This window comes from Nycticebus coucang, chromosome 2 (assembly GCF_027406575.1).
Source record: "Nycticebus coucang isolate mNycCou1 chromosome 2, mNycCou1.pri, whole genome shotgun sequence".
NCBI lineage: Eukaryota > Metazoa > Chordata > Mammalia > Primates > Lorisidae > Nycticebus > Nycticebus coucang.
The window spans coordinates 88946015-88959213 of record NC_069781.1 but is presented as its reverse complement, the minus strand read 5'-3'; the positions used below and the strand labels follow the sequence as shown (position 1 = coordinate 88959213).

Here is a 13199-nt window from a genome sequence, read left to right as displayed (position 1 = left end):
TCTTGCCTCAGCCTCCTGAGTACCTGAGACTACAGGGGCCCGCCACAACGCCCAGCTATTTTTTGTTGCAGTTTGGCCGGGGCTGGGTTTAAAACTGCCACCCTTGGTAAATGGGGCTGGCGCCCTACTCACTGAGCCACAGGCACTGCACTCAATATTTATTTATTTATTTATTAAGTCATATACACATAGATCATGAATACATTTATGCATATGTGGGGTACAATGTGTTTTTTTTTTTTTTGTAGAGACAGAGTCTCACTTTATGGCCCTCGGTAGAGTGTCATGGCCTCACACAGCTCACAGCACCCTCCAACTCCTGGGCTTAAGCGATTCTCTTGCCTCAGCCTCCCGAGTAGCTGGGACTACAAGCGCCCACCACAATGCCCGGCTATTTTTTGGTTGCAGTTTGGCTGGGGCCGGGTTTGAACCGGTATATGGGGTATATATATGGGGCCAGCGCCCTACCGACTGAGCCACAGGCGCCACCCCAATGTGTTGTTTTTTTATACAATCTGACGTGGTTACATCAAACCAATCAACATAGCTTTCGCCTCATTCACTTGATTATTGTGTTAAGACACTTATGTTCTAAACTTGACAGATTTGGCTTGTACCCTTGCAATATGCTCCATAGGTGTGGTCCCGCCTTTTACCCTCCTCCTATCAAACCTCCCCTCTACCCTCCCTTCCCACTCCCTTTCTCTCCTTCATCCTGGGCTATAGTTGTCTTCTATCTTTCATAAGAAAGTGTAAGTAAATATAAGTTGGTTTCTTTCTTTCTTTTTTTTTTTATTAAATCATAGCTGTGTACATTAATGTGATCATGGGGCACCATACCCTGGTTTCATAGACCGTTTGACACATTTTCATCACACTGGTTAACATAGCCTTCCTGGCATTTTCTTAGTTATTGTGTTAAGACATTTACATTCTACATTTACTAACTTTCACATTTACCCTTGTAAGATGCACCGCAGGTGTAATCCCACCAATCACCCTCCCTAGGCCCCCTCCCTCCTCACTCCCCTCCTTTTCCCACGTCCCTCACTTCCCCCTATTCTTAGGTTATAACTGGGTTATAGCTTTCATATGAAAGCCATAAATTAGTTTCATAGTAGGGCTGAGTACATTGGATACTTTTTCTTCCATTCTTGAGATACTTTACTAAGAAGAATATGTTCCAGCTCCATCCATGTAAACATTAAAGAGGTAAAATCTCCATCTTTCTTTGAGGCTGCATAACATTCCATGGTGTACATATACCACAATTTATTAATCCATTCGGGGATAGATGGGCACTTGGGCTTTTTCCATGACTTAGCAATTATGAATTGGGCTGCAATAAACATTCTGGTACAGATGTCTTTGTTATGATGTGATTTTTGGTCTTCTGGGTATATGCCCAGTAGAGGGATTACAGGATTGAATGGCAGATCTATTTTTAGATCTCTAAGTGTTCTCCATATCTCTTTCCAAAAGGAATGTATTAATTTGCATTCCCACCAGCAGTGCAAAAGTGTTCCCTTTTCTCCACATCCGCACCAACATCTCTGGTCTTGGGATTTTGTGATATAGGCTAGTCTCACTGGAGTTAGATGATATCTCAAAGTAGTTTTGATTTGCATTTCTCTGATGATTAAAGATGATGAGCATTTTTTCATATGTCTGTAGGCCGTGCGCCTGTCTTCTTCAGAGAAGTTCCTTTTCAAGTCCCTTGCCCAGCCTGCTATTGGATCACTTGTTCTTTTCTTTCTTATACATTTGAGTTTTCTGTGGATTCTGGTTATTAAACCTTTGCCGGAGACACAACCTGCAAATATCTTCTCCCATTCTGAGGGCTGTTTGCTTGCTTTACTTACTGTGTTCTTGGCTGTGCAGAAGCTTTTTAGTTTGATTAGGTCCCAGTAGTGTATTTTTGAAGCTGCTTCAATTGCCCAGGGGGTCATCCTCATAAAATACTCGCCTAGACCAATTTCTTCAAGGGTTTTCCCTGCACTCTCTTCTAGTATTTTTATAGTTTCATGTCTTAAGTTTAAATCTTTAATCCAGTGAGAGTCTATCTTAGTTAATGGTGAAAGGTGTGGGTCCAGTTTCAGTCTTCTACAGATTGCCAACCAGTTCACCCAGCACCATTTGTTAAATATGGACTCTTTTCCCCACTGAATGTTTTTAATTGGCTTGTGAAAGATCAAATAATGGTAAGTAGCTGGATTCATCTCTTGGTTCTCTATTCTGTTCCAGACATCTACTTCTCTGTTTTTGTGCAAGTACCGTGCTGTTTTGATCACTATTGATTTGTAGTGTAGTCTGAGGTCTGGTAGTGTGATTCCTCCTGTTTTGTTTTTATTTCTGAGTAATGTCTTGGCTATTCAAGGTTTTTTCTGAGGTTCGTTTCCATATAAAATGAAGTATTGTTTTTTCAAGATCTTTAAAGTATGACAGTGGAGCTTTAATAGGGATTGCATTAAAATTGTATATTGCTTTGGGTAGTGTGGACATTTTAACAATGTTGATTCTTCCCAGCCATGAGCATGGTATGTTTTTCCATTTGTTAACATTTTCAGCTATTTCTTAGAGTTTCATAGTTCTCTTTATAGAGATCTTTCACATCCTTTGTTAGATCAACTCCCAAATATTTCTTCTTCTTTAGCACCATTGTGAATGGAATATAGTCCTTAACTGTTTTTTCAGCTTGACTATTGTTGGTATATATAAAGGCTACCGATTTATGAATGTTGATTTTGTAACCTGAAATGTATTCCTTGATCATGTCTAAGAGTTTTGTAGTAGACTCCCTGGTGTTTTGCAGATATACAATCATATCATCTGTGAAGAGCGAAAGTTTGAGCTCTTCTGACCCTATATGGATACCCTTGATCGCCTTTTCTTCCCTAATCGCAGTGGCTAAAACTTTTATTACAATGTTAAAGAGCAGTGGAGACAATGGGCAGCCTTCTCTGGTTCCTGATCTGAGTGGAAATGATTTCAATTTAACTCCATTCAATGTGATATTGGTTGTGGGTTTGCTGTAATGGCCTCTATCAGTTTAAGAAATGTCCCTTCTATACCAATTTTCTTAAGTGTTCTGATCACGAAGGGATGCTGTATATTATCAAAAGCTTTTTCTGCGTCAAATGAGAGAATCATATAGCCTTTGTTTTTTAATTTGTTTATATGCTGAATTATACTTATAGATTTACGGATATTGAACCAGCCTTGAGACCCTGGGATAAAACCGACTTGGTCATGATGTACAATTTGTTTGATGTGTTGCTGGATTCTCTTTGTTAGGTTCTTGTTGAATATTTTTGCATCTATATTCATTACTGATATTGGTCTATAATTTTCTTTTCTTGTTGGGTCTTTTCCTGGTTTGGGGATCAGGGTGATGTTTGCTTCATAGAACGTGTTGGGTAGTCTTCCTTCTTTTTTTACATTTTGGAATGGGTTGGGTAATATAGGTACTAGTTCCTCTTTAAAGGTTTGGTAGAATTCTGACATGAAGCCATCTGGTCCTGGGCTTTTCTTTTTAGAGAGGTTTTGTATGGTTGATGCTATTTCAGAACTTGATATGGGCCTATTCAACATTTCCACTTGATTCTGGCTAAGTCTTGGAAGGTGACGGGCTTCCAAGTATTGGTCAATTTGTTTCAGATTTTCATATTTCTGAGAGTTTCTTGTAATATTCATTAAGGATTTTTTGAATTTCTGAGGAGTCTGTGGTTAGTTTGTCTTTGTTGTTTCTGATTGATGAAATTAGAGATTTTACTCTTTTTTTCCTGGTTAGGTTAGCCAAAGATTGATCTATTTTATTGACCTTTTCAAAAAACGAACTTTTTGATTTATTGATCTGTTGTATAATTCTTTTGTTTTCAATTTCATTTAATTCTGCTCTAATTTTGTTATTTCTTTTCTTCTACTGGGTTTGGGGTTGGAATGTTCTTCCTTTTCCAGTTGCTTGAGATGTCCCATTAAGTTGTTAACTTCTTCTCTTTCCATTCTCTTGAGGAAGGTTTGCAGTGCTATAAATTTCCCTCTTAGGAATGCCTTTGCGGTATCCCTGAGGTTCTGATAGTTCGTGTCTTCATTGTCGTTTTGTTCCAAAAATTTGCAATTTCCTTCTTAATCTCATCTCTGACCCAGATATCATTTCGCATAAGGTTATTTAACTTTCATGTTTTTGTATGAGTATGCAAATTCCTGTTGTTACTGAGTTCAACTTTTATTCCATGGTGGTTCGAGAAGATGCAAGGAATAATTTCTATTCCTTTAAATTTACTGAGGTTAGACTTGTGACCTATGATGTGATTGATTTTGGAGTATGTTCCATGGGCTGATGAGAAGTATGTGTGTATTCATTTTTGTTGGGTTGAAATGTTCTGTAGGTGTCTGCTAAATCCAAATGTTGGATGGTTAAGTTTAAATCTAAAATTTCTTTGCTCAGTTTCTTATTGGAGGATCTATCCAACACTGCCAAAGGAGTGTTGAAATCTCCAACTATTATGGATCTGGAGGAAATCAAGTTGCTCATGTCTGTTAGAGTTTCTCTTATAAATTGAGGTGCATTCTGATTAAGTGCACAGATATTAATAATTGAAATCTCATCATATTGAGTATTACCCTTAACAAATATGACGTGACCATTCTTATCCTTCCTTATTTTTGTTGGTTTAAAACCTATGTATCTGCAAATAAAATTGCAACACCTGCTTTTTTCTGATTACCATTTCCCTGAAATATGGATGATCATCCTTTCACCCTGAGTCTCTATTTCTCTTTTTAGGTAAGATGTGACTCTTGTATGCAGAAAATATCTGGCCTGAGTTTTTGTATCCAGTCAGCCTCTTTAGAGGACAGTTTAAGCCGTTCATATTAAGGGAGAATATTGATAAGTCTGGTAAAATTTTGGGTATCGAGTTTTTCAAAAGTCCAGTGGACATTTTTAATCCTTTTGCCACTGTGGAAGTTGGAGTTTGATAAAAAGTTTCTGAGTGAGTTTACTTTTGTGGTAGAGAATTGGGCTGGTCATTATGGAGGATAGGTCTGAGAATATCCTGAAGAGCTGGTTTGGTTATGGCAAATTTCTTCAACATGTGAATGTCATTAAAGTATTAAATTTCTCCATCATAAATGAAACTCAGTTTAGCTGGATACAGGATCTGGGGTAGAAAGTTATTTTGCTTTAGGAGATTAAAAGTCAATGACCACCCTCTTATGGCTTGAAAAGTTTCAGCAGAGAGAACTGCAGTCATTCTAATATTCTTCCCTTTGTAGGTAATGGATTTCTTACGTCTGGCTGCTTTCAGAATTTTCTCCTTCATATTAACTTTAGTGAAGTTAACTATGATATGCCTGGGGGATGTCTTATTTGGATTGAGCCGTGCTGGGGTTCTGAAACTATCTACCTGAATTTCAAAATCTCTTGGCATGTTTGGAAAATTCTCTTTCATAATTTCATGGTCAGGGCCTCTGTGCCTTGCGAGGCCACTTCATTACTTTCAGGGATTCCAATGAGGCGGATATTAGCCTTCTTTGAATTATCCCAGAGCTCTCAGAGAGAATGATCTGTTTTTGCTCTCCATTTCTCTTCCTGTTTGAGAGTTTGGGAGCATTCAAAAGCTTTGTCTTCAGTGTCAGAAACCCTTTCTTCTGCTTGCTCCACTCTGTTGCTGAGGGATTCTACTGTATTTTTCAAATCTTTGAGGGCTGCAAATTCTTGCTTCAGTGTGTCAAAATCTTTGGTGGTTTTGTCTTTAAATTTGTTAAATTCTTGAGACAACTTTTGAATTTCTCCTTTGAATTTCTGATTCCGACTTTTGAATTGCTCCTCAAATTTCTAATCCCAAATTTTCCTCCATTCTGTTAATCTTGTTTGCAATCCAAATTCTGAATTCGATTTCTGACATCTCGGCCAGCTGTTTATGAATGGGATCTTCAGTTACATCTGCCATATCTTTCCTTTGGGGGTGGGGGGGTTGATCTATTCTGGTTATTCATGTTACCAGAGTTTTTCTGCTGATTCCGCTCCATGATTGTTTTACACTGTTTGATTTTTCCCCTGGAGCTTTGTTGAGGACCTATACAGTGCTATGGCCTGAGAAACTGGGGACCTGTTTGGTGTGGTGGGGCTAAGTGGTTCTGTCTTGTTTTCAGCTGGTCTCTGTTCGACCCTAGTGAAACAGTTACTCTGGGTTGAAGTCTCAGCTGTGGAGAAATACCAGCAATTAAGTCACCCCGCCCCCCCACAGGCAACAATTGGAAAAGGAAAATCAAACAATCAAACCTTCCTACAACCACACACCCAGGGCACCACCTGAATAGTCCTTGGGCGATTGGCTCAGTTCAAAAGGTCCAAATCAATTTTCTCAGTCAGCACCTGTCTCAGGTGGGAGAGTTTAAAAGGTTTCTGTCAACTGGATTGTAGGGGTCTGGTGACTACTCTGATATGGCTTGCTCCAGTGCTCCGTGGAGTGAGGAGGACCCACCCAGCAAATAGATCAGTCTGGGATGGTTGATGCCTCCTTCCCAACCTTGTACCTCTGTCATACCCAGTCACTGATAGTCCTGCAGGGCTTTCACCCAGTCGCCTGTAGTGAATAGATACTCCAGGGGTTTGCACCTGCCTGAATCACAAGGAAATCTATTTCTGCTCAGCCAGGCTGCTGCGCTCTGCCTCTATATAGCAGGGGGATGTGAGGCCTGACAACCTTGGGTGCTTGATGGAGGCTGGGGTGTTCACTCAGTTCCAGCCCCGCTCCTGATTGGCGTTACTGACAGAACAGAACAGAACAACTTTGTGGGAATTTGTTTCTGTCCCTGATAAATTCCCCTGCAGAAGAGAAACTGTTTTGAATTCCCAGAGCCTGCGCCTCAGGCCCTGTCCTTGCTCCTGCCGGTTTGTATTCAGTTACCTGTCAGTTCTAGCCTCCTGTCTTCCTTTGTCTATAGGCTGACAATCCCCTGAGGGCTGGGTGTGTCTTAGGCTCAGTAAAGCAGTCCTCTGGGTCAGCCCTCCCTAGGGCTGAACCTTGCCGGTTCTGCACATGCGTTTCTAGTCCCCCGTTCCACCTAGGCCGGTACTGCCTCAGGCAAACCCTTTACTCACGGGGCCAGCGTTTCCATCTCAGATCTGTTCCATGGTGGTTGCCACCTGAGTAGATGCCCGGCCTCCTCTGGTTGCCCAGGGAGACAGGGGGTGTGGCTTCAGAATATCCAGGAGTGAGCCCTATTGTTGCTAAAAGACGGCTGCTGCTCTGTGCCTCAGGGCACCGCCGCTCTTGTGTGGTTCCCTCTCAGCCAACTGTCCTCTCCTCACTCCTGTGCCCTAGAGCCAGCACTGACCAGCTGCAGTTTAGGCCCTGTACACACCCCTTGAGAAATCACCCAAGAATCTGGACTCCTGGGGGATAGGCCTCCAGACCTGAGAGTGAGAGTGTTGGGGGATGTGCTGGGAGCTCAGAGTTAGAGGTAGAGAATATATACAGTTTTATACAATTTTATGCCTGGCAGGAGAACGCCGTGGCACCGTAGTAGGGGAGGTAGGTCCAGTTTTTTGAGGGTCTCTCCCTTGGAGTGTAGTGGGAGGACCTTTGAACTCTGCTCATTTGTTTGTGGGGCACTCCGAGCCGTTCTCATGGGGGAGGGGATCCCGTCCACTTGGTGATTGATTTTGTACCTTTTCTTTGTATCCTTGGGGTTGCAGCTCGCCTCAGCGGGGTTGATGTGCGTTCTTCAACCTTCTCTCTTGGTGCAGCTCTAATCCACCAGGTTACTTGCTAAATTTCTGTCCTTTTCTGGACGGGAGCCTCTGTGGAAAGCTGGCTTTCGTCAGTCATCTTGTCTGTGCCGGAGTTGGTTTCATAGAAGTACTGAGTACATTGGATACTGTGTTTCTATTGAACAGGATGGTGGATGTTGGTGGCCAGCGGTCTGAGAGACGGAAATGGATTCACTGCTTTGAGAGCGTCACTTCCATTATTTTCTTGGTTGCTCTGAGCGAATACGACCAGGTCCTGGCTGAGTGTAACAATGAGGTAGGCTGGGTGGGGAGTTTAGGTAGCTGTGGAAGCCAGTGACTTATTTCTGTGGTTTCCATGTCAGCTGATAGACCGTTTTCCTTAGGTTAAATAGTCTCATTACTCAAACTGTGGTCCGTGGACTAGCAGCCTAGGATCACCTGGGTGCTGTGGCAATCGCAAATCTACTGTATCAATCCAGTGAAATCAGAACCTACATTTTAACATGATCAGAGGAAATTCAAATTCGTAAGAAGGATTGAACATCAACTAGCCTGGAACTCCAATCTCAGACCTGGATACATACTGGGATTCCCTGAATAACTTAAAAACCCTGGCTCGGCACCTGGAGCACAGTGGTTACAGCACCAGCCACATACACCCAGGGTAGTTCGAGCCCAGCCCAGGCCAGGCCAGCTAAGCAGCAATGACAAGTGCAACAAAAAAATAGCCAGGCATTATGGTGGGTGCCTGTAGTCCCATCTACTTGGGAGGCTGAGGCAAGAGAATTGCTTAAGACCAGGAGTTGGAGATTGCTGTGAGCTGTGACACCATGGCACTCTACAAAGGGTGAGTGAGACTCTGTCTCTAAAACAAAACAAAACAAACCCTGCGTCTGATGAGTCCAATCCCAGCGGTTCGGATTTAATTGGTGGTGGGTGTGGCCTGAGCATAGTAATTTTTTTTTTTTTTTTTTTTGTAGAGACAGAGTCTCACTGTACTGAGCTCCAGTAGAGTGCCGTGGCGTCACACGGCTCACAGCAACCTCTAACTCTCGGGCTCACGCGATTCTCTTGCTTCAGCCTCCCGAGCAGCTGGGACTACAGGCGCCTGCCACAACGCCCGGCTATTTTTTTGTTACAGTTTGGCTGGGGCTGGGTTTGAACCCGCTGCCCTCGGCATACGGGGCCGGCACCCTACTCACTGAGCCACAGGCGCCGCCCGAGCATACTAATTTTTAAAAACACCTCCTTGAGTCAATCTAATGTGCTGCTAAGATTAGAAATCATTCAAAAGAAGAGGTTCTCTCTTTGGCAGCAAGTGGAATCTCTTGGACTTTACACTAGAGATTCATGTTTATTGGGGTTAAGTTGGGGGTTTCTTTTCCAAGCCCCTCAGGGATTCTAATGAACAGCCACAGTTGGGCAACAGGTGGCTGACCTATTTTACTGAGCACAGGCTTCCCAGCCTTCATCTGCCCATGGTGCTCCCACGTTCAGTCCCTAGTGGAGTCCTGAGCTGCCTGGAATTGCATCTGCCTTTACTTCCCCTGGGAAGGACTTGTTCAGGGCATCCGGGACTGACCCAGTGTCCCCTCAGAGCTTCCATAGCACTGGCTGAGTCCAAATCCATAAGCTGGACCTGCCTGGAAAGTGAAGGGGATCATCACAGTCACGGTGTAATCTTGGGGGTGTTTTCTATGGAATACTAATGTCTTCCCCATGGTCTTTTCCCTTGAACTTGCACAAGACCTTTTGACCTTTTAGAAAGATGTCTTGTTTCCAGGGCATTAAAGTAAATCAATAAAGAACTCTGTCCAGCATTAGGCAATAACTATGAGCAAACCATACCTTGTATTTCTTGAGAGCAGACTTTTCTCAGAGGAGCACAGCTACATTACCTAATTAGTGGAGGATTAACCCAATTTCTTCTATCATTGTGCAAAGGACAGAGATCTGCCTCGCTCACCCAAGCGGGAGAATTTTTTTTAAGGACATCTGGTTATCAATATAAATTAGCTCCAAATCTGTCTCAAAATTACTTGTGACATTTCCCAGGAAATGTGCACAAGGGACTAGTATCTCAGCCCAATATGCTTGGAAATTAAACATTTTCTCTTCTCCTAAAGATCACAAAGTATTTTGTTAAAAATTAAGTGGTCGTCACTTGTGAATTTCCCGTCCTGGTTGTGGGTATGTATTATATCCATTCAGTATGTTGTACAGGAATTTGTTTCATATATTTTATGAAGATCATTACTGATAAGATCATAATACATTTTAAAGCAGTTTTAAAAACAGGTGAAGGGTTGCTACTGTGGTAATGCATTCCAGATCTTAATCCCCAAAACAATTTGCATGGGAGAATGAGCCTGGGCACCTGGCAGTTGTAGGGAAGTAGAGATTTATGGAATGTCTCTCTAGAACATGTATGCTGAGCTTTAACATTTTCCAGTCTGGTCCTTTCCCTTTGTAAAGGGAAGTTGTTTTTTATCCTCCTAGAAATATTTGCAAGTAGGCCTAATGAGGTGGCTCATGCCTGTAATCCTAGCATGCTGAGAGGCCGAGGTAGGAGGACTGCTTGAGGTCAAGAGTTTGAGACCAGCCTGAGCAAGAACAAGATCTCATCTCTACCAAAAAAATAGTAAAAATTAGCTGGCTCTTGTGGTGCAGCCTGTAGTCCCAGCTACTTGGAGGCTGAACCAAGAGGATTGTTTGAGCCTTGGAGTTTGAGGTTGCAGTGAGCTATAATGATGCCACTGCACTCTAGCTGGAGAAATAGAGCCTCTGACCAACAAACAAACAAAAATTTTGGAGAGAGCAATGTGGCAGAGTGGCATCCAGAACAAGTATTGTCACCAGATGAGATCTGTATGTGCCCTGTCTACTCTCTATAAATTATGAGCACTTAATATTTTCTTGTATATGTCTAATGTTTAGAAATTATGACTATCCTTCTACATAATCTTTACCAGATCCCACTAGTATACGGGCAAGGGAGAGTTATTTAAATGTTCCAAACAACAGTGTGCTCATCCGTCCCCTGGGGACAGTGTCATGCTTGTGAAATGCAACACAGAGTAGGCTCAGATGCGTCGGTGCCCCTCTGCCAGCGGCTCAGCGAAGAGCCTTCTACCTGCCTTCCTCCAAAGGCTCCTTCTGGAAGTCACAGCCAACTGAAGTGGCCATCTCTGGTCTAAAGCTGGCACTCCCCACTTGGTAATCCCAATGATTACATGACACAGAAAACTTGTCAAATGTGGGCATGAACCTTTGTTTTCCAAGTTGCACTAAAGCCTTTCTTATTTCCTTACATGTTTGTTTTGGGCTAGAGAAGAGATGGGGTGCAATAGGTGATGGTAGAGGAGAGGGGAGTAATCAGAAGTGGGAGACCAGGTGCTGGTGGGTCCCACATACTCACCAGCTTCAGCAGAGCAGGGACTCAGACTGCAGCAGAGCGAGAGGAGGACAGATAGACTAGCAATTTGGCATGTTGTTTCCAAAATGTTATTGCTTTCTAGTTTATCCTGAGTTCCTTGTTTCTCCCTTAGAACCGCATGGAAGAGAGCAAAGCCTTATTTAAAACCATCATCACCTACCCCTGGTTTCTGAACTCGTCTGTGATTTTGTTCTTAAATAAGAAAGACCTTTTGGAAGAGAAAATCATGTACTCTCATCTAATTAGCTATTTCCCAGAATACACAGGTAAGTGTTGATTTTGTGGACGGAGTTTCTGTGTTGGTCTCCCAGGCATCAGTCCAGAGGCAGCACGGCCCAGCTCCCAGGGGCTTCCTGAGCCACCCAGAGCAGCCCATCTCCCCAGCCCCACCTCTGAAGGGAAACCCTAGCTGCGCCACAGTGTCACCACCTCAGGACCTCCCCACACGCCTCTCAGAGCCCTGAGGACACTTGCTAACTCCTCTTAGGGACTCCAGTAGTCTAAGACCCGGCTGAGGCCGCTCCTCCTCTGAAGGCCTTTCTGACCCTGCGCTGCCAGTGAGCCTCACAGTGGGGGTGCTGCCTCCTTCTCTGCTCTCCTGGCAGCCTGGCTGCTCTGGCTCTGGTGGCATGACGGTGTATAGTGTATTATCCTTGTATACAGCTGTCTGCTAAGTCAAGTGCAGAGCTGTGCCCAGGTTATCTCTACATTCCTCGAGCCAGTCAGAGCACCTGCTGCTGCTTACATGTAGGTTGAAGTGTGGCAATCCTCATTCCCAGACATGGGGTGGGGGGATTCTCAAGTTCTTTATTCATAACCTGTCCAGGGCAGGGAAGTTTAGTGCCCTACTGCTAATTTACTTCAGATACAAGAGGCCTCAAATATCACTGATAGAGGATTAGAGCCCTCTAGCTTTAAATCAATCTTTAATAATGTCAGTTCCCACATTCTTCCCTTTCTTTCTCCTAGCCCACATCTGTCTGTGTAAGTTAATAAAGATTATTTCTCTTCAAAATTGATCCAAATCAGAAAATTTAATTGGGTCACTGTTTTTAATCAAATCACCTTCAAGTACAATTTTTAGGTACCCAAGAACACTTAAAAATGCTACTATTTCTTGGGTTCATAATGAGACACAGTAATGTTTCAGGTAAACCATTCCCCAGAAATAAAGACAGATCAAAGGATCCCCAGTAAGAACAAGAGTGCCTTAAAAAGGGTTTTGGGGAGGACATGATGGGGACTCTTTCTTATTCCTCTGATTACATGTGTGACTAGGACCAAAGCAGGATGTGAAGGCAGCCAGAGACTTTATCCTGAAGCTTTACCAAGATCAGAATCCTGACAAGGAGAAAGTCATCTACTCCCACTTCACGTGTGCTACAGATACAGAGAATATCCGCTTTGTGTTTGCTGCTGTCAAAGACACAATTCTGCAACTAAACCTGAGGGAATTCAACCTGGTTTAAAAGCTGCTGCACATTCCTTCCCTGGCACAAAGACATGTGCACAAGCTCCTCTTGTTTTATTGGCAAGTGCTTCTGACATCACCTGAGCCAGCCCCTGTGCCAGGCACCCATCACAGGGACAGAGATATGATGGGACTTGGACGATCTTTCAGTTTACCGAAATATTTAAAGGTCTTTAATTCTCAAATTGTTTTTATAATTCTCTCCTTGGCTTTTGGCTGTAAGAGTTTGTGTAATTTTTGAATTTGGTATTTTATGGAATTTTTAAAGGCCACTGTGATTTGCTGTTTATTTTTAAACTTTAAGTGTGTTTAAAAATAGCCATTAAAAATTATGTAACAGAGGGGCTGGTTGATTTATAGATCATGCCTTGAGACCTCTAGAATTAATGTGGGTGCCTTTTTTTTTTTTTTTTAAAGAATATTGATGGGTTTGAAGCTTTTCATTAACTCACGTAAGTTAGAGACATTTCTAATTGAGAGTTTTTCTCTCTCCACACTGAAGTATGACTTAACATGCCACCAAAGATTTTTTTAAAACAGTTGTGTGTTAA

The 13199-nt window shown here is 42.8% G+C and overlaps 1 protein-coding gene across 2 annotated transcripts in view; it reads left to right on the top strand.

The window, feature by feature from the left end:
- The window catches only part of GNA14 (G protein subunit alpha 14), a 202321-nt gene extending 189336 nt beyond the window's left edge, over positions 1 to 12985 (top strand). For both annotated transcript variants that reach the window (XM_053578772.1, XM_053578780.1), the window contains exons 5-7: positions 7907 to 8036; positions 11290 to 11443; positions 12456 to 12985. In XM_053578772.1, the coding sequence (XP_053434747.1) occupies positions 7907 to 8036; positions 11290 to 11443; positions 12456 to 12646 (475 nt within the window). In that variant the 3' untranslated portion in view covers positions 12647 to 12985. The remainder of the gene's footprint in view (positions 1 to 7906; positions 8037 to 11289; positions 11444 to 12455) is intronic.
- Positions 12986 to 13199: the final 214 nt, after the last annotated feature.